At 55.9% G+C, this 19,655-nt stretch overlaps 2 protein-coding genes across 8 annotated transcripts in view; both read right to left on the minus strand.

Annotated features, from left to right (window-relative positions):
- Positions 1-19,655, minus strand: part of EYA3 (EYA transcriptional coactivator and phosphatase 3) — a 157,485-nt gene that overhangs the window by 14,298 nt on the left and 123,532 nt on the right. For all 7 annotated transcript variants that reach the window (XM_075908770.2, XM_075908768.2, XM_075908766.2 and 4 more), the window contains 2 exons: positions 7,437-7,495; positions 4,038-4,198 (listed from right to left, as the gene is read on the minus strand). In XM_075908770.2, coding sequence (XP_075764885.2) covers positions 4,038-4,198; positions 7,437-7,495 — 220 coding nt within the window. The remainder of the gene's footprint in view (positions 1-4,037; positions 4,199-7,436; positions 7,496-19,655) is intronic.
- Positions 8,501-18,231, minus strand: LOC149521585 (uncharacterized). Its single transcript, XM_089773405.1, has 2 exons — positions 13,181-18,231; positions 8,501-8,602 (listed from the first exon to the last, which is right to left on the minus strand). Exons 1-2 carry the CDS (start codon positions 17,813-17,815, stop codon positions 8,501-8,503), a joined length of 4,737 nt encoding a protein of 1,578 aa, XP_089629531.1. The 5' UTR covers positions 17,816-18,231.

Here is a 19,655-nt window from a genome sequence, read left to right on the forward strand (position 1 = left end):
ACGCGGCCCTCAAGGCAGCAACGTGCTCTCTGGCCTGGGTGGCTGGAAAGGCTGCTGTCAGGCCTGGGGAGGAGATAAGTAAGAGCACCTTCCATGCACACAGGCGCCAGAGCTTGGAAGGGGTGTTTGAACTCGCAGGAGTGCGGGGAGAGGAAACGGGGCAGGCACCTCGTGGCCTTTGACACGATGGGGACAATTAGCTGGTAGAGCACTGGCAGGACGAGCTCCACTGAGTGAGGGAAAAGGAACTAGGAACTCCTGGGTGCTATTCCCAGCTCTGACACTGACTTACTCTTGGGCAAGTCTTTAATCTCTCTGCATCTCTGCTTCCCCATCTGTAAGAAAGGGGAAATGCTGCCCTAACACCTGGACACTGGGCACAGCAAGCTGGGCAGCGCTGGCGCAGTAAAGCACCTTCTTTCTAGATTCACAGGGCCCATCTGACCCGCATGGCACAGGCCAGAGAATTCCACCCAGCAGACCTCGTCCGGCGCCCTGGAGGTATGTTTGGAGCAAGAGCTCAGCTCTCGTGGAAAGGGACTCTGACCGAACAAGACGACTTGCACACAAGGGTTAATAGTGCTGCGCATCCCACTACTGCTCCTGCGTTCGCGTGGACCAGACAGAATTGGAGGGCTGCAGGAATACTGTTGGTGGGTGGAGGGGAAGAGAAGAAACTGGATAAGGAATTCAAAGAACTTTGCCAACAGATTTTCGTGGGCAGTACCACGCGCACATGCAGCAAAACTCGCAGCCTAGGGAGAAAGGGCGAGTTTCACACGCTCAAGCCAGATGCAAGCAGTCGGACGTCCCACACTCCTCACCCGCTAACCGTGCCAATCCACCTCAGGCCTCAGCTGCAGCATCTCTCGTCCAGCACGTCCCCAACCCAAGCTGTCCTTGGCTAATGCAACCAGGCCTAACGTGCTGCAGTTCCAGATCTGGGATCTCCCTTTGCAGACCAGACTCCGAGAGGTCCTGCAGCCCAGTCCCCTGCACTCACAGCAGGACTAAGAATGAGCTAGACCAGTGGTGGGCAAGATACAGCCTGTGGGCTGGATGAGGCCTGTCACGCCTTTGAATCCGGCCTGCTCGCTCTGTGGCAGGGAGACTCCAAGCGGCTGGCTGCTCCCTGCTCTCTGTGCTGCAGGGCAAGGGATGCTTCATGTGTGGCTCTTGCCCCCAGTAAAATCTCTCAGCTCCTATTGGCTGCACACTGACCAGGAAGAACTGATTTTGTTAGGGATGGGGGCAGTGCAGCACAATTTCTTAGTAGCCATTGGCTGGTTTCCGGCCAATAGGAACTGAGAGATTTTGCTGGGGCAGGGGCCGTGGCCGTGTAGCACAGAGAGTCTCACTGAAATCAGCCTGGTGGCAGATGGAGACACCTGCCTGAGAGTGCTGCTGGCTGGGAGCTGTTTAGCTAGGTGCCTGCCTCTGGCACCCAACTCCCTCCCAAACCGTGCACCCCCCTAAACGCCTCCACCAGACCAGAATCCTCTCCTGCACCCCCCCCCCCCCGGTATCCCAATCCCCTGCCCCAGAGCACAACTCCCTCCTTTGCCCAAACTCCCTCAGACCCCACTCCCCCTCCGGCACCAAAGTTCCCTACCCAAGCCCCTTGCTGCATCCAACCTCCATCCCAGACTCTGCACTCCCCACAGAAAAGTGCAGCCCTGGACCACTTATCAAAATCTAGGAGTGCACCCATCAAAATTATTGCCCACCCCTGATCTAGACCACCCCGACATATGTCTAACCTGCTCTTAAATATCTTCAGCGAGATTCCACAACCCCCAGGCAATTTATTCCAGTGCTTAATCACCCTGACAGTTAGCAAGTTTTTTCTAATGTCCAAGCTAAACCTCCCTTGCTGCAGTTTAAGCCTAGGGATGTTACATTTCGATTGATCAGCTCATTGAATAGTCGATAAGGGCGCCTCCGCCTTTGAAATGTAGCAACACTTGAAGGCGAAAGCACTGCGGGGGCAAGGGGCCTGTGGGGGACTCAAGCAACCCTCTGCTAGACCCATGCTCCCTGCAGCATTTCAAAGTGGCAGCACCGCATGGAGCCCAGGGTCAGCAGGGGAGTTCCCAGCTGAGCCCGGGATGCATGCAGCGTCTGGCCCTGGGCTCCACGGGGTGCTGCCGCTTTGAAGCACCCCTTTCTCTCCCCCCCATTTGCTGCCTCTTTCTGATGGAAGCAGCAAGGGGGGAGTGGAAGCGGCTATTCAATTAGTGCGTTGATTATCCAATAAGCTTTTGCTTATCGGGCAGTTGACTAATCGTTCACATCCCTATTTAAGCCCATTGCTTCTTGTTCTAACCTTAGAGGTTAAGAAAAATTCTCCTTCCTCTTTGGGACAACCTTTTCAGTACTTGGAAATGGTTTTTCCCCCTCTTAGTCATCTGCTCTTTACCAGACTAAACAAACCCTATTTTTTCAATTTTCCCTCATAAGTCATATTTTCTAAATCCTTAATGCTTTTTGTTCCTCCTCTCTGAATTTTCTCCTTTCTTTCCTGAAATGTGGTGTCCAGAACTGGCCACAATACTCCACTTGAGGCCTAACTGGTGCACAGTAAAGGGGAAGAATTACTTCCTGCGTCTTGCTTACAGTGCTTCTGCTAATACATCCCAGAATGCTGTTCACTTTTTTCTTTGCAAGTGTCACACTGTTTAGTTACATTTAGCTTGTGGTCCACTATGTCCTGCAGATCCTATTCTGCAGTGCTCCTTCCTAGACAGTCACTTGCCATTTTGTATGCAACTGAGTGTTCCTTCCTTGGCGAAGTACTTTGCATTTGAAGTTCATCCTATTTACCTCAGAGGCGTGCTCCAGTTTGTCCAGATCATTTTGAATCACAGAATCACAGGGTTGAAAAGACCTCAGGAGGTCATCGAGTCCAACCCCTGTAAGACCAAACTCAACTAAATCATCCCAGCCAGGGCGCTTTCAAGCTGGGACTTAAAAACCTTTAGGGATGGAGATTCCACTCCCTCCCTAGGGAACCCAGCCCAGCGCTTCCCCACCCTCTAAGGAAACAGTTTTTCCTAATATCCAACATAGACCTTGCCCGCTGTAACTTGAGACCATTGCTCCTTCACTACTGAGAACAGCCTCTCTCCAGCCTCTTTGGAATCCTCCTTCAGGACGTTGAAGGCTGCTATAAATCCCCCCTCACTCTTGTCTCCTGCAGACTAAACAAGCCCAAATCCCTCAGCCTCTCCTAATAGGTCATGTGCTCCTGCCCCCTCAGCATTTTGGTTGCCCTCTGCTGGACTCTCTCCAATGCGTCCACATCCTTTCTATAGTGGGGGCCCCAGAACTAGACACAATACTCCAGATGTGGCCTCACCAGAGCTGAATAAAGAGGAATAATCACTTCTCTGGATCTGCTGGCAACGCTCCTCCTAATGCACCCTAATATGCCATTAGCCCTCTTGGCTACATTATATCATTAAAGTTTATCCTCCAAAGCCATGAGGGCAGGGGACTGGACTTGATGACTCTCGAGGTCCCTGCCAGTCCGAGGCTATGTCTAGACTGCAGGCTTCTTTCGAAAGAGGCTCTTTCGAAAGCATCTTTCGAAAGAGCCTCTTTCGAAAGATTGCATCTAGACTGCAGGCGGATCTTTCGAAAGAGCAATCCGCTTTTTCGAAAGAGAGCTCCCAGCGAGTCTGGATGCTCTCTTTCGAGGAAGCCCTATTTACATTGAAGAACGCCTTCTTTCGAAAGAGGAGCTTTCGAAGGAAGGCGTTCTTCCTCGTGAAACGAGGTTTACCGCCATCGAAAGAAAAGCCGCGTTCTTTCAAAATAATTTCGAAAGAACGCGGCTTGAGTCTGGACGCAGGGGGAGTTTTTTCGGGAAAAGGCTACTTTTCCCGAAAAAACCCCTGAGTCTGGACACGGCCCTAGTGTTCTATGATTCTATGAAAGCACTTGCAATCCCTCCAAGCTCGGTGTCGTCCGCCATGATGCTCAAACTCCACCCTGAAAGTCCAGCTCCTGTGCGTGCACACGCGGCCTGCACTCACCTCCCACGTTGCTTTTGTGCTTGTCATAGATCTCGCGCACTCTGCGGTAGCGAAAAGCCAGTTTTCTCATCCAGTCAACTCCGCCCTGCACCCCCCCGGCGGAGCTGTGATTTGCACTGCTTCCTGAGCCGCTGAAGCCATCCGTGGAGAAATTGTAGTTACTAGAGCAGAAAAACAACCTGTTACACAAGTGACAGCCCCAGGATGGTTGCCCCCCTCCAGTTCCATTCCCTGCCCATGGCCGCTCAAGCCGCTGGGACTGCCAGTCCTCCTCCCCATCACTGCCTCTTCCTCAGCCCCAGTGCCAGCAGGGACTCTGGCCCAGCTCCCTGGTCTCATTACTGCATCTGAACTGCATTTCAAGGGGGAGAATATGCCTCTTGCACCTTCGCAATCACAGAAACAGGTGTCTGCTCCCCCTGCTACCACCTCCCAGCTATGGAGCATGCTACTCCCCTTGACTTGCCTCTCCTCCCGGCTCCAAGCATCAAACGTCAGCACTCTCACCCTTCCCAGCCCCCTTCCTGGGCAGACAGGCAGCCCCCCACCCGCATCCCCAGCATCCTCCAGAAGCCAAGAGCTCGCAGCATCATTACCCTTTGCTTAGCTGGAAATGCCCCCCTCAACACACTCAGTGGCCCTTGTTTCTGCATCACGGATTTCAAAACAAGGCACCTTCCCTCCCTAACTGCTGAGCTCCAGCCGCCACATTTCTTAGCTCTGAGACATCAGGAAGGCCTAGGTGAAAAGTCCCAATAAAGTGGTTTAAATTCACAGCCTGGTATCTAGAACCATCCCTACATAAAAGCCCTCTGAGAATCCCTTTGGGTTAGGGTACCTCCCTGTCACTTTCCCCTGGAGATGCTTCTGCTCTGAGGGGCACAAATTAGAGACCCTCCGCAGGAGCCCATCAGCTGCCTCCCTCACTTGGTGGCTCCCCATGAAGACCTTGCTGCCTCCTAGCCAACGTTTTTCAGTGGTCTCTGCAGCTGCTGTCTGACTCCCCTGCCTGCGTGGGCTTCTGTACAAAGTCTCACTGAAATCTAGTTTTTCCCGTTTCCCTCAACCTGCACATTTGTCAACTGAGTCCACACTGCTCACAAGTCTTCCCTCTAGGCACCGTACCGCAGGCCGCGTGACCGCCCAGCACCGTACCGGCCAAATGAAGAAGGCTGTTTCCAGCTCAGGTTGCCCATTCACCCTGGGGCTCAGCTGCACGGTGCCCTGGCCGCGTGACCGCCCGGCACCATACTGTGGGCAGACTAAGGTGTCAAGTAGGGTTAAAGGTCTCCCATTAAATAGACTGGGAACAAATTTGCCTTTTCTATTGTCAATGGGATCACCAGAACTGGACACAATTTCTAAGGGAGGGACATGCTATTATAAATACCAGCAGTGGTTAGACCCTCTCGCCTGCCTAATGCTGCTTCCCAGACTTGATGCCCTCTCAGCCTGACCACAACCGTAGCCTGGTCTCTCTTTCTGAAGTGTTCACGTGGAACCCAGAGTGGTTCAAATTATTCCTTTCAACGTGTCAGGTGGTCCCAGCCAGCTGGCCGTGTCAGTTTCCTCTGAAGTCCTTTGTGGTCTTCTGTGACTTCACTTCATTATATTGATGTAATTTATTTAACAGTTCAATTGTAGCCACATCTCAGATCCACTTCTGTGTGTAACGTGAGCCCAGATTATGAAACAGTTTGTGTGCACTACAGCTAGCTACACCTAAGGATGTCAAATATCAGTGAATTGACTAGTCAAGTAGTCAATGGAATTTCCATCCACTACTCGACAGGCACTTCTGCATTCCTCCTCTGAAATGTACAAGAGCACCCGCTGGGCCCCTTGTACATTTCAGAGGAGGAACGGGGAACTGCACATGCAGCCTGGGCCAGCAGGAAGTCCCTTTGACTCCAGGCTGCACAAGGGCGTGCCAGCTTTGAAACGTACAAGAGTCTCAGTACAGGAGCTCTTGTGCATTTCAAAGCTGCAGCACAGCATGGAGCCTGGGGCCAGCGGGGGACTCAACAGACCATGCTGCACTGCAGATTTGAAATGCCGCCCGGAGCCGGGGTCAGTTGAGGAGTCCCAGGCTCTGGTGTTTCAAAGGGGCAGCCCCGCACAGCTGAACCTGGGCTCAACTGTGCGGGGCTGCCCCTTTACAATGAGGAGGTGGAGTTCCAAGGGCAGCACTGCACAGCTGAGCCACTAGGGATCAGCTGTGTGGCACTGCCCTCTGAAGTACCCGCCTATGCCCCCTCCCCCTTTGCTGCCTCTATCTGATAGGCAGCAAAGGGAGGCGGGGGAGAATCAACTCATCAACTGACTATCCAATAAGTCCTTAACATCCGTAGCTACACCCAGAAACCTGGGTTCGGCGTCAAGAGGCTGCTTTGCTAACCCTTCTTGGCTGATCACTTCCTACACAAGTAGCTGAAATCCCCCCATTTAGCAGTTTGCCATCTTTGGTTCCTCCAGCACTGAACACTTGCTATCACTACCCTAAACTGGATCCATTGGAAGAGGGGGAAAACCACTTTCTGAATCCTCTCTGGCTGTTTGATCTCTCTGTGGCCAGATTTTTTGGTGTGAATTCAATCAAGCTAATTTGCAAAGATCATTGTATTTGGAAGGGCAGCGGCTGGTTCAAAACCTGACTGCAGAGGGGCCAGGCAAGAGCAGAGCTGCTTGCATGAGGGGAGATTCAGGCCCAAGGAACAGCCCCATCAGGCAGGAGCACAGACACCAGCCAGACAGCTGGCCCCATCTTGTTTCCTCAGTACTGGCCGACTATTGCTTCCCTGGGAACGCAATTGTTGCCCAGGGAACGCAGGAAGCTCAGATGGGGAAGTGGCTCCTCTGGGATAAAACGTGAGAGTCTGCCTGTGCTGGCCAAATGAAGAAGGCTGTTTCCAGCTCAGGTCGCCCATTCACCCTGGGGCTCAGCTGCACGATGCCCTGGCAAAGACTCTGGAAGGACTTTCAGGGAGCAAGGTCTCACAGTATGGGCCTGTTTGCTCCTCTGTGTGTTGTGCGGGCCCAAGCACCAGGACAACACTTGATACAGCAATACCACCACGCACTCCAGGGTACCAGCTATGGACGCTCGAAAGGAAAGCAAATGGCGAGTGTCCACTTACTGCCGCCAGACAGTCCAACAGAGCACACGACTGGCTGTGCTGGATTGCTTGGCTGCAGATTCCCCCTTGCCCACAGCTTTTCTTGTAGTAAATCTCTAGAGCCTTTCGTGGGGGCAAAATTGGCATCTAAATCCCCAGCTACCAAACAATTTGCAGATCCAGTATCCACATCCCTGGATGTGGATCCCCACGGATAGAAAGCAGATAGCCAGGGGTTTGCAGGGCTCTATAAATCTCTCCAACAGCTGAGCACTCCACACACCTTAAGTCTTGTCCATTGTCATCTGAGGCAACATCTTCTACATGCACTTGGTCACACTCCTGTGAAGACAAAAGATCCCAGATTGCTCTAGCTGCAGGATGCACTGCGAGCACAGAAATTGGCTGCTTGCACGTGTACAAACCTACACTGCCCGACAGGCTCACTCAGCTGAAATCTCCGTCCTGTCTCCCAGTACAAATCTTTGGAGGTTCTAGAAGAGTTACCTTTGCCACGGCTAGTGCCAGCGCAGCGGCCTTTCAACTCCGCTAGCAGCTCAAAGCTCCAGAACATTTGCACTGACCTTGTCGGGGCTGACCACGACTAGCCTGATGCTCCTTTAGAGAGCCAAGGGGGCGAGGACTATGGTCACTGAACCAACTAGGAGCCACACTCGGTATGTCTGCACAGCTGGGGCCATCCTGAGGAGGGTGTTGGGCTCAGGAACCCCCCATTCTGCTCCAGGCACCGTCCATTCCCACCTCTGCTCAGCCCTTGCCACACCCCTTCCCCCAAGCAATGCGACCTGGGGGATTACTGGGAGCGGGGCGCCTGGGGCTGGCAGCAGGGGTCAGACCTCTCCCACACTCACCGCATTGGTGGGAAGTGAATGACCCAGCCCCAGCCTGCTGCACCGCTCTGAGACCAGCTCCCAGCTATGTCATTCAGGGGAGCAGAGCAGGGTGGGACTAGGGCTCTCCACTTCTTGTTGTGGCAGTGAAGCGTAGTGACCTGGCTGGAGGATGGTAGAGCAGGGCAGGCTGCTGGGTTGCTCGGCTTTCCATGGCTCCCACCACCGCTGGGGAGCGCAGGGGCGAGCCCAGCCCCTGCTACCAGTGGCAGGCCCTCCTGGGCCTTGAGGGGCCCCCCAAAGCCTGAGGCAACCCGAGCCATCCTATGGACAGGCCAGCTCTGCCTGCAGTGCAGACTTCTGGGCTTGGGCACAGGCTCTGGGACTGGGCAGTGCTTTAGCTGCAGCCTGAACCTGGATGTCTACACTGCAACCGCCGGCCCCAGCCAGCTTTGGGTGTCTAGCTGCAATGCAGCTGTAGCCCTAGAGCTTTTCTTTAGGTCTGGGAAAGGTGCCCAGCTAAACGCATGGTGGAACCAACTGTTCGTTTGCACGTCCTGTAAGGGGCCAGCCAAGGCCGAGTGGCCTGTGAACCCCGCTGCAGTCACAGGACACAAAGGCGAGTTAGTGGGTTACAGACGGTTAGAAGCAGCCACAATCCAGCGTGTCTGTTTAGTGCCTAGCAGAGTTACAGACTTAGGGTGTTAATGGGCCACTCCACTTGGAATGGTCCCTTAGAATCTGCACTACCTGCCTGTGCTGAGCAATCTGTTCCACCGTAACTGGGAGGGGGGAGCTCCTGGTCCAGACCTGAAGACAAGCCCTGTGTAAGCTCAAAAGCGCCTTTCTCTCCTCAACAGAAGTTGGCCCAATAAAAGACATTCCCTCCCCAAGCCTGTGCATCTCATACCCTGGACCGATGCAGGCACAGCTACGCAGGGTGAAGCTTTCAGCTTGATTACAAATCCAAGCCCTGTTTTAGGACTTCGTTTGCAACGCTGACACATCATTTGGTGTCAGAGGGGTAGCCGCGTTTTTTAAATTATTGCGCAGTCCTGTAGCACCTTGGAGGCTAACAACAGATATCTAGTACCATGAGTTTTCTAGTATCAATAGTTCACTCCCTCAGACAGTGAACTATTTCGTCAGTCTCTGAAGTGCTACAGGACTGCTCTCTTTTTTCACATCATTTGTTGAAGATACAAACAACAAATTAATTGCATCCCAATAAGCCAGCCATCGAGGCATGCCACCAGCCTATAATGTAGTGGCAGGACTACAATCAGTGTAGTGCCCATTATAGCAAAGAGCCACGGCAGAATCATATCCCCAAAATGCCCGTGATCTTGAAAATTTCCCCTTGCTGCTCTCAGGAGAAGCGATGGTAAGATGAGGAGGGTTAGAAGTTCACTAGCAGCTAGCAGCATTTTAACCACATGGTGTAGACATATCCTGAGCAAGCGAGGTGACGTGGCACCTAAAAGTAGAGCTCAGAGCGATTGTTTGGCAAATAGTAATTTTGCCAATAAATGCATTTTTCTGGGTGCCAAAACCATTTGAAACTTTGGGTTGAATTTGGTGAAATGTCAGTTAAAAAAAAAAAGGCAACCCCACACCTGAAACCCAATTTTCAAAATGTCAGACTGCATTGGCTTGACATGGCTTCAAACAAAGTGTTGGTTCGAACTGACCTTCAGAACGTTCGTTTGATCCAAATGAGATTTTTTTTTCAAGTTGTTGAGAAAAATGGAAAAAATTGAGTTTTGGTTTGAAAGAAAAGACGACTCACCTCGTAACTGCTGTTCGAGTGCTTGCTGTGTCCATTCCAATTAGGTGTGCGCGCGCCGCAGGCACGGATTCCAGAGTTCTTCCTCAGCAGTATCCTTTGGGCCAGCCAGGGAGCCCCCTGGAGTGGCGCCGGCATATCGGCGCAGATATACCCCTGCTGGCCCCTCCCCCCCTTCTTGCCTAATTCCTCCGAGGAAGGGGAGGTGGGTGGAATTTGGAATGGACATGAGCAACACGTCTCGAAGAACAATAGTTACAAGATAAGTAATCTTTTCTTCTTCTTCCAGTGCTTGCTCGTGTCCATTCCAGTTAGGTGATTCCCAAGCCGTGCCCTAGGCGGTGGGGTCAGAGACAGATGGTGTCTATGTCTACAGATTGCAGCACTGCCCTTCCAATAGACGCATCTGCTCTGGCCTGGTGTGTAATCGCAGTGTGTTCAGAGAAGGTATGTACAGACGACCACGTAGCCAGGATCGGCACTTGAGCTAGAAATGCCTCAGATGTCGCCTGTGCCCTTGTAGAACGTGCCGTTAATGGGGGAAGTGGTTTACCCGCACCATCGTAACATTCCTTAATGCAGGAGGTGATCCATAAGGATCAGCACTGAGTTGAAACTGGTGCTCCTCTCATCCTTTCCGCAATGGAAGTCGAGTTGTGACAACTTACGGAACTTCTTTGTCCTTTCCATGTAGAATGCAAGGACTCTCCTCACGTCTAGGCAATGCAAAGCCTGCTCTCTAGGTGTCGCGTGTGGTTTAGGGAAGAACAATGGTAAGTAAATGTCCTGGGACATATGAAAATGGGATACCACCTTGGGGAGAAAGGCCGGCTCCGAGGTGAGGGCCCTTAACTCTGATACCCTCCTGGCCGAGGTAATGGCTATCAAGAATGCCACCTTCCACAACAAAAGTTTCAAAGAGCAGGTGGCTACAGGCTCAAATGGTGCTTAAGGACCATGTTGAAGTCCCAGGGTAGAATCAGCGGGGCGTAGGTATCAGGGCGGACGACCTTTTTGCGGGGCCCCAGGCAGCATAACTCCGCGGGGCCCCCCCTTTGCCACGGTGCATGCGCCGTGACGCCATGCTTATGCGTGGTGGCGCCACGGCGCATGCGCGGGGCTATTTTAAGCGCGGGGCCCGGAGCGGCCGCCCCATTCGCCCTGCCCTATATCCCCCCCGGTAGGTCTATTGATTCCTTTCAGGGACCTCTTCACCATGATGTTAGCGAACACTGGCTTTCCACCCTTCCGTGGGCGAAAGGCCGTGATCCCCGCAGGGTGGACCTTCAGTGAGGATATAGCAAGGCCCTGATGTGTGAGCTGCAGAAGGTAGTCTAAGATTAATGGAATATTGGCCCGCAATAGGTCAATCCCCTTTTGCTGTGCCCACAGCGCAAACTTCCTCCACTTGGCCTCAGAGTGCTCTGGTGGGCGATTTCCTACTCTCCAGTAACACCCTTTGTACTTCCTGTGAGCACCTTTGTTCTAGGTGCGAAAGCCACTCAGGTTCCATACTGCAAGGTGGAGGGCTGCCAAGTTCAAATGGCATAGTATCCCCTCCCCCAAATCTTGTGTGATTAGGTCTGAGACTAGGGGTAGTCGCAATGGGCCTTCCACTGATAGTTCCCATAGGGTGGAAAACCAGTGTTGTAGGGGCCACATTGGCGCTACCACCATCACCCTCACCCTGAACCGTCTGATCCCGATCAGGGTGCCGTGTATTAGAGGAAAGAGGGGAAATGCATACAGCAGCTGAGTGGGCCATTGTATGTGTTGTGTGTCCCCTTGGGACCCAAGTCTCTGCCCCATGAAGGAGCACTATTTCTGGCACTGGGTATTGGTTTGGGAGGCAAACAGATCCAGAGGAGATAGCCCCACCTCTGGAAGACCTCCTCTACAATATCCCTCCTGATCGCCCACTTGTGGACTCGAAAGGAACGGCTGAGTCTGTCTGCAAGAGTGTTGCTGGACCCAGGTAGGTAGGCTGCCTCCAGGAAGATGTTCCTGGAGATGCACAATTCCCAGAGCTCGAGGGCTTCCTTGCACAGGGGAGAGGAAGGAGCACCACCCTGTTTGTTGATATAATACATGGTGGTCATGTCGTCAGTCAACACTTCTACCACTCTGTTCTCCAGGTGGGGCAGGAATGCGTGACATGCTAATCTGACCGTCCTCAGCGCTGACATTTGTGTGTAAGGAATTCTCCCCCGATGACCATAAGCCTTGAAGCCTGAGGGTTCCCATGTGGGCTCCCCAACCCACATCTGATGCATCCGTCATTAGTTGCACAGATGGGCCCTGTCTGGTGAAAGGGACCCCCCCGCACATACAGTGTCCACCAGTCTAGCGAGTGTAGTACTGCTTCTGGGAGAGCGACCCCCATGTCCGGGGGGATTGCACCGGGTTGTGGACGGTCCTTAGCCACCTCTGTAGCAGTCGGAGTCTCAGCCTGGCATGAGTCACCTGGTACGTGCAGGCTGCCATGTGACCCAGCAATCGCATGCAAGTGCATGCTGTGGATACGAGGGACCTCTGGAGGTCCGTGATTATCAATCTCATGGTCTGGACTCTGCCTCTGGGCAGAGACGCTCTCTCTACCGGAGTCCAGACAGGCTCCCACAAATTCTATTACCTGCGTGTGGATCAATGTGGACTTTTCCTCTATTATGAGGCCCAGTTGGAGAAACAGCTGCTTGGTTGTCGAGATGTGTCTTATCACTTGCTCTCGTGATGACTAATCGTCCAAGTAAGAAAAGTCATGTATTCCTTGGCGTCTCAAAGGCTGATGAATCATACATTGGGTGAATACCCTCGGCGCTGTGGAGAGGCCGAATGGTAGGACTGCAAATTGGAAGTGGTCCCTGCCCACTACAAATCTGAGGAATCTCCTGTGGGCGGAGATCACTGTAATATGGAAATAAGCATCTTTCAAGTTGAGGGCAGTGTACCAGTCTCCTTTCTGCAGGGAAGGGATGATAGAGACTAGGGTAACCATTCTGAACTTCGTTTTCTTTACGAATGAGTTCAGGTTCCTCAGGTCTCAGAATGGGACAAAGGCCCCCTTTTGCCTTGGGAATAAGGAAATACCTGGAATAGAAACCCTTCCCTCTGAACTCTGTTGAAACAGGTTTGACAGCTCCTAGGTGCAGCAGCTTTGTTACTTCTTACTTTAACAGAACCTCATGAGAGGGATCCCTGAAGAGGGACGGTGTAACGCGGGAGCCCGTCCTGCTCCCCGCCGTGAATCTGTCTGCCCCCTTTTCGACGTTCCCCTCACCACTTGTGCTCCTCCGTTCCCCTCCTCCTCGTGTTGTGTGCCGCTCCTCCAGTGCCCTGTGCCTCCTTCCTCCTGTGTTCTCCTCTCCTCTCCTCCTCCGCTCTTTCTCCCGCCTCCGCTCTCTCCCCCTTGTCCGCTCCTTCCTCCTTCACTCGCTCTCCGACTCCCTCCTCTCCTCCTCGCTCCTCCGGCTTCTCCCCCGCTTCCTTCTGCCCCTTTCCCCTTTTGAATCCCCCGCCGGCGTCCGGCCCGGGTGACGCAACGCGCCGCGTCACCAGGCTCCGCCCCTGCCGTGCGTGCGCGCGCCCGGCGACGTCAGCCGTCACGTCGCCGGGGCTCCGCCCCCGCCCTACGCTGCTGTCCGGGCGTAGCCCCGCCCCCGCCGCGCCGCCCGTTATCCGGGCCGCGGCCAGGGAACAGGCTCCGCAGTGCCGCCGCGCTCCCTGGGTGGCGCCCAGGAGGGACAGCGCGACCGCGGGCTGAGTGCGGGGCGGGCCGCCGGACGGGGTGTGGGGGAGGCGCGCCCCGTCACACACCTCCCCCTCCAGGTTTGCCCGCTCCTCCCCTCGTGTCTCTGGGGTCTCCTCGGGTATCCTGGAGAAAAAGTCTGCGTTCCCGTGGTCTTTCCCTGCCCGGTGGCTCACTTTGAACCGGTAGGGCTGCAGCGCCAGGTACCACCTCTGGATGCGGGGATTGGCGTCTTTCATAGCCTGGAGCCACCGGAGGGGTGCGTGGTCAGTCACCACCGTGAACGTACTGCCTAGGAGATAGTACCGTAACATGTCAACAGCCCACTTAACCGCCAAAGCCTCTTTTTCTATCGTTGAATACTGCTGCTCCCGCGGGAGTAGCTTGCGGCTAACATATACTATAGGATGTTCTTCCTCTCCTTCCCCCTGGGATAATACCGCACCGAGCCCGCGCTCGGAGGCGTCCGTCTGCAAAATGAATGGGCGGGAAAAGTCAGGCTGCGCCAGTACGGGGGCTTGAGTTAGCCTCTGCTTTAGAGTCTCAAAGGCCTGGGCGCACCCGGGGTCCCATCGCACCCTCTTAGGGGCCGCGTTCCTGGTTAGGTCCGTCAATGGGGCCGCCACGGACGCGAAGTCGGGCACAAAACGTCTGTAATAACTGGCGAGCCCCAAAAACTGCCGGACCTGGCGCTTCGTGCTCGGGGGGGGATAATTTCGCAATGCCTCCATCTTCCCGATTTGGGGCCGTATCTGTCCTCCCCCCACCGTGTACCCCAAGTACGACACCTCCCGCTGGCCAAACTGACACTTCGCGGGGTTAGCGGTGAGCCCGGCTTCCTGAAGGGAGGATAACACCGCCTCTATTTGCCGCAGGTGCTCGGTCCAAGTTGCGCTGAAGATGACTATATCGTCGATATAGGCCGCTGCGTATGCCCCGTGAGGCCGGAGCACTTGGTCCATTAGCCTCTGGAACGTGGCAGCGGCGCCATGGAGGCCGAAGGGCATTCGTTTGAATTGGTACAGGCCGAACGGCGTGGAGAATGCGGTTTTCTCGCGGGCCTCCTCCGTCAGTGGGATTTGCCAGTACCCTTTCGATAGGTCGATCGTGGACAAGTATCGGGCATTCCCCAGCCGCTCCAACAACTCATCTATCCTCGGCATTGGGTAGGCATCGAACACAGACACCGCGTTGACCTTCCTGAAATCAATGCAGAATCGGGTGGTGCCATCCTTCTTAGGGACCAGTACGATGGGACTTCTCCACGCGCTGCGGGATTCTTCGATCACCTCCCACCGCAGCATCTTGTCCACTTCGTCACGTACCGTCCCCCACAGTTTCCTGGGCAGTGGCCTGACCGGCTCCCTCACGGGGCGACCGGGTGTGGTCACGATGGGGTGCTGGACCAGGTCGGTCCGTCCTGGCGTCTCTGTCAGGACCTGAGAGAACCTCCCCAAGGTTTCTTGTAGTCCCCTGCTCTGCCCTGGTGTGAGGCCTAGGCCCAGGTGGGGCCGTGCGGCCACCTCGCCTTCCCTTGGTCCTGAGCCCCACCCCGCCAGGGCCTCCCGGGCCCGCCATGCTTTAAGCAGGTTGACGTGATAAATGTTGGTTGTCTTCCGTTTCCCGGGCATCCTAATCTCATAGTTCACGTCCCCGACTCTCCTGATCACCTCGAAGGGGCCCTGCCAACTAGCTAACAGTTTTGAGGATTGTTCGGGCAACAGGAGGAGAACCCTATCCCCGGGCTGAAAGGTGCGCAACCGGGCATTCTGGTTATAGTAGCGGGCCTGCTTCCCCTGCGCCTCCTCCAGGTTGCGTTTGGCGAACTCGCCTACCCTACGTAGCCTTTCTCTGAGCCTCAGGACGTACTGTACTGTCCCTTGTACTCGGGTCTCCTGCGCCTCCCAGGCCTCTCTCACTATATCCAGGATCCCCCTGGGCTGCCTACCATACAGGAGCTCGAACGGGGAGAACCCTGTGGAGGCTTGGGGTACTTCCCTTATTGCGAACAGGAGTGCCGGCAGGGCTCGGTCCCACTCTTTAGGTTCCTCTTCCACGAATTTCCGGAGCATTCCCTTGAGTGTCCGATTGAACCGCTCCACGAGCCCGTCGGTTTGCGGGTGGTAGACCGATGTCCTCAAGGTCTTTACCCTCAGCAGGCGGCACAGTTCCCTCATGAGCGCCGAGGTAAAGTTCGTCCCTTGGTCGGTGAGGATTTCTCCTGGTATGCCTACTCGTGAGAAGATCTTAATCAGTTCGTTCGCGAGCGTGGGGGCGGTAGCGTTCCGAAGGGGGACGGCCTCGGGGTAGCGGGTTGCGTAGTCCACTACCACAAGGATATACTGGTACCGGTTCTTCGTCCGCTCCAAGGGTCCTACCAGGTCCATGGCGATCCTCTGGAATGGGACATCTATCACCGGCATTGCCACGAGCGGGGCCTTGGTTACCCTCCCTGGTCCCATTCTCTGGCATTCCGGGCAAGATTCGCAAAAGTCTTTAGCCGCCCGGTATATGCCAGGCCAATAGAACCGCTGCAGTAGGCGCTGCACCGTCTTCTCATACCCTAGGTGTCCGCCCCAGGGGTTGCTGTGGGCCAGGTCCAACAGCCGCCTGTGATGTAGCTTTGGTACGACCAGCTGCGTGATCACCTCCCCGTCCTCTCGTCCCTCCGTGATCCTGTATAGGCGGTTGTCTTGGATCTCGAAGCGTGGGTAGCCCCTTTCTCCCTCTGCCCCGGTGGTTGCGTTCTCCCATGCTTGCTGCAGGAGGGGGTCCTCCCTCTGTTCCCGGACGAAGTCGGGGGACCACTCACCCTCTATGTCGGTCGGGTCCTCCCCGGCCCTAATTCCCGGCTCCCTCGTTGGGGCCTCTGTATCCTCCCCGGCCAAGGCGGCTTGATCTCCCTGCCACTCCCGGAGGGCCTGCCCGAACCCGCTCCAGTCTCTTCCAAGGAGCACGGGATATATTAGTCCCGGTACAAGGGCGACGTAGGCCCTCCCTTCCGAGCCCCCATCCTTCAAGCGCACCCAGACAGTGGGGTATGGCTCGACGCGTCCGTGTATGCATTGGACGAACACGGGGGGCCCCCGGGGCTCCCTGGGGGAGACTAGGTCGGCCCGGACCAGGGTCTGGCCGCAACCTGAGTCCACGAGGGCGGTGACTACCTGGCCCTCTACCTCCACCTGACGTAATATCCTTCCCGCGGGTTGGGGCCCCGACCTGCTCTGCCCTGTCATTACCTGCGTGAAGGAGCAGTCCATCAGCGGGCAGTCCCGCTTGAAGTGTCCCTCTTGGCCGCACTGGTAGCACGCTCCCCCGGGACCCCGTGCCGGGGGTGGGTTGATCTTCCGCTCTTCCTGGGCAGCTGGGCGGGGAATTGGCTCCTCCCTCACAGGGCGGCTCCACACCGGCGCTAGGCGTCTGCCACCGCGGCCGGGGCTGGGGGGGGCACCCGGTCCCCTTGTCTCCCCTTGCCGGGGCGGGGGTCTGGTCTCCCTTGCTGCCCCGCTGGAGTGTTCCCCTCGGGACCCGGGTCCTTCCCGGCCCCCCTCGGCCGACATATAGTCCTCCATTAGGGTTACCGCGTCGGCCAGAGACGTAGGGTGGTGCCGTCTCACCCACCGCTGCCCCTCGCCCGGAAGGATGTGTATAAACTGCTCCAGGACCACCGTCTCCGCTACCTGGGGTCCTGACCGCTGCTCGGGTTCTAACCAGCGCCAACACGCCTCCCTGAGCCGTTGTGCCACGGCTCGCGGGCGGGCCCCCGGGGTGTATTTTTCTTGCCGGAACCGCTGTCTATAGGTCTCGGGGGTGACCCCTAGCTGGTCCAGGACTGCCTCTTTCACTTTGTAATAATGTAGGGCATCTCGTGGATCTAGACTCCGATAGGCCAGCTGAGCTGGGCCGGTAAGGTACGGAGCTAGTAGCGTAGCCCAATGTTGTTCTGGCCACCGGGCGGCTGTGGCTACTCTTTCAAAGGTGACCAGAAAGGCCTCGGGATCGTCGGCAGGGCCCATTTTAGTCAATCTTACGGGGAGCTGGGCTAGGGCCCCACCCTCCGCCCCTTCCCCCACGACCGCTGGGGCTGGCCCCCGGCCCGCATTTTCCCACTGCCTCACCCAGTGGTCCTGTTGCGTCCGGAACTGCTCCGTCACGTCACGTAGTAGTTGGGCCTGCTGCTCCCGGTGTTGCGTGGCCAGCTGCTGGAGGAGGGCCGTCTGCTGTTGTTGCTGCTGGTGTTGATTGTCCGTCAGCCATTTGAACACGTCGGCCGCGTCCATGGCTCCTCGTTACGCTCAGTCGCGGTTCTACTCGGCTGTGCGTCCTGTTACACCGTAACCTCCTCCACCCGTGGGTTTTTTTTTTTTTTTTTTTTTTTTTTTTTGGTGAGTTGTTTGGGGTTGTGCGCTTTTATCTAGAGTTCAGTGCCCACATTCTCCACCACGTGTAACGCGGGAGCCCGTCCTGCTCCCCGCCGTGAATCTGTCTGCCCCCTTTTCGACGTTCCCCTCACCACTTGTGCTCCTCCGTTCCCCTCCTCCTCGTGTTGTGTGCCGCTCCTCCAGTGCCCTGTGCCTCCTTCCTCCTGTGTTCTCCTCTCCTCTCCTCCTCCGCTCTTTCTCCCGCCTCCGCTCTCTCCCCCTTGTCCGCTCCTTCCTCCTTCACTCGCTCTCCGACTCCCTCCTCTCCTCCTCGCTCCTCCGGCTTCTCCCCCGCTTCCTTCTGCCCCTTTCCCCTTTTGAATCCCCCGCCGGCGTCCGGCCCGGGTGACGCAACGCGCCGCGTCACCAGGCTCCGCCCCTGCCGTGCGTGCGCGCGCCCGGCGACGTCAGCCGTCACGTCGCCGGGGCTCCGCCCCCGCCCTACGCTGCTGTCCGGGCGTAGCCCCGCCCCCGCCGCGCCGCCCGTTATCCGGGCCGCGGCCAGGGAACAGGCTCCGCAGTGCCGCCGCGCTCCCTGGGTGGCGCCCAGGAGGGACAGCGCGACCGCGGGCTGAGTGCGGGGCGGGCCGCCGGACGGGGTGTGGGGGAGGCGCGCCCCGTCACAGACGGGGAGTGAGAGGTTTGTGAGGAAGGGATAGATAGAAAGGGAATCGAATAGCCCTTTGCTACCCAGCCTAGGACCACTGGTCGAAAGTTATCCTGGACCAGACCTGGTAGAAACGGGATAAATGGAAATCAAAAAGGGGGAACTGAAGTTTGAGTGTCACGCTGTCCTCAACCGTGCCCTGAAAATGCAGGGTTGGGACGCTGTCCCTGAGGCAGAGCTGGTCCCACCCTGTCCTGGTCCAATCTCGAACCGCTGTCTATTTCGGGGTTGATCGTTCCATCCATTGTTACGGCCTCTCCTCCTACCACATTCGGCGTTAAACCCCCATTGGAATGGTCTGGTACCAGGTCTGGGGTTCAGAGGCCTTCTCAGGGGGGCGGGCGTATGAATCCCCAGGGATTTTAGAATTGCCCTAGAGTCTTTTAGACTGTGAAATTTTGAGTCAGTCTGGTCCGAGAATAGTCCCTCTCCTTCAAATGGGAGGTCTTGCAACGTGTTCTGAACCTCCGGGGGGATGCCTGATACTGGAGCCATGCACTCCTCGTTACAATGGTCGTAGCCATAGTTCCGGCTGCCGAGTCTGCCGCATCGAGGGCTGCTTGTAAGGCTGTACGTGCCACCGTTCTACCCTCTTCAGTTAAGGCCCCAAACTCTTGTCGAGCCTCCTGTGGTAGATGGTCCTTAAACTTCTCCATGGCTGACCATGCATTAAATGCGTACCTTCCTAGCACTGCCTGCTGGTTAGCTAGATGCAGTTGTAGGCCCCCAGTGGCATATGTTTTCCTCCCCAAGAAATGAAGCTTTCTGGGTTCCTTTGATTCGGGGGTGGGACCTGGAGGCCCCTGGCGTTCTCTCTGTCCTGAAGCTTGGACTGCTATGGAGCTCGGGGGAGGATGTGTAAACAGATGTTCATAGCTCACTGAGGGACAAAGTAAATGCCTCTCCACCCCTTTCTGTGTGGGAGTGATGGAGATCAGATGGTTTTTGACAACTTGCCCACCGTTTTGTTCAGTGGTAATGCTACCTCCCTGGGGTGTTTGCCGAGAGCATGTCCACCATCGGGTCAGCCTC

Source organism: Pelodiscus sinensis, chromosome 26, assembly GCF_052426305.1.
Source record: "Pelodiscus sinensis isolate ZL-2025 chromosome 26, ASM5242630v1, whole genome shotgun sequence".
Classification (NCBI taxonomy): Eukaryota; Metazoa; Chordata; order Testudines; family Trionychidae; genus Pelodiscus; species Pelodiscus sinensis.

What these genes read in the sequence shown, in the direction of transcription:
- LOC149521585 (XM_089773405.1), bottom strand. Translation starts at nt 17,815, where the DNA reads ATGGACGCGGCCGACGTGTTCAAATGGCTGACGGACAATCAACACCAG. An exon ending in ACAAGGGGGAGAGAGCGGAG is followed by an intron (nt 8,603 to 13,180) that starts GCGGGAGAAAGA and finishes CTGTGACTGCAG; the next exon opens with CGGGGTTCACAGGCCACTCG.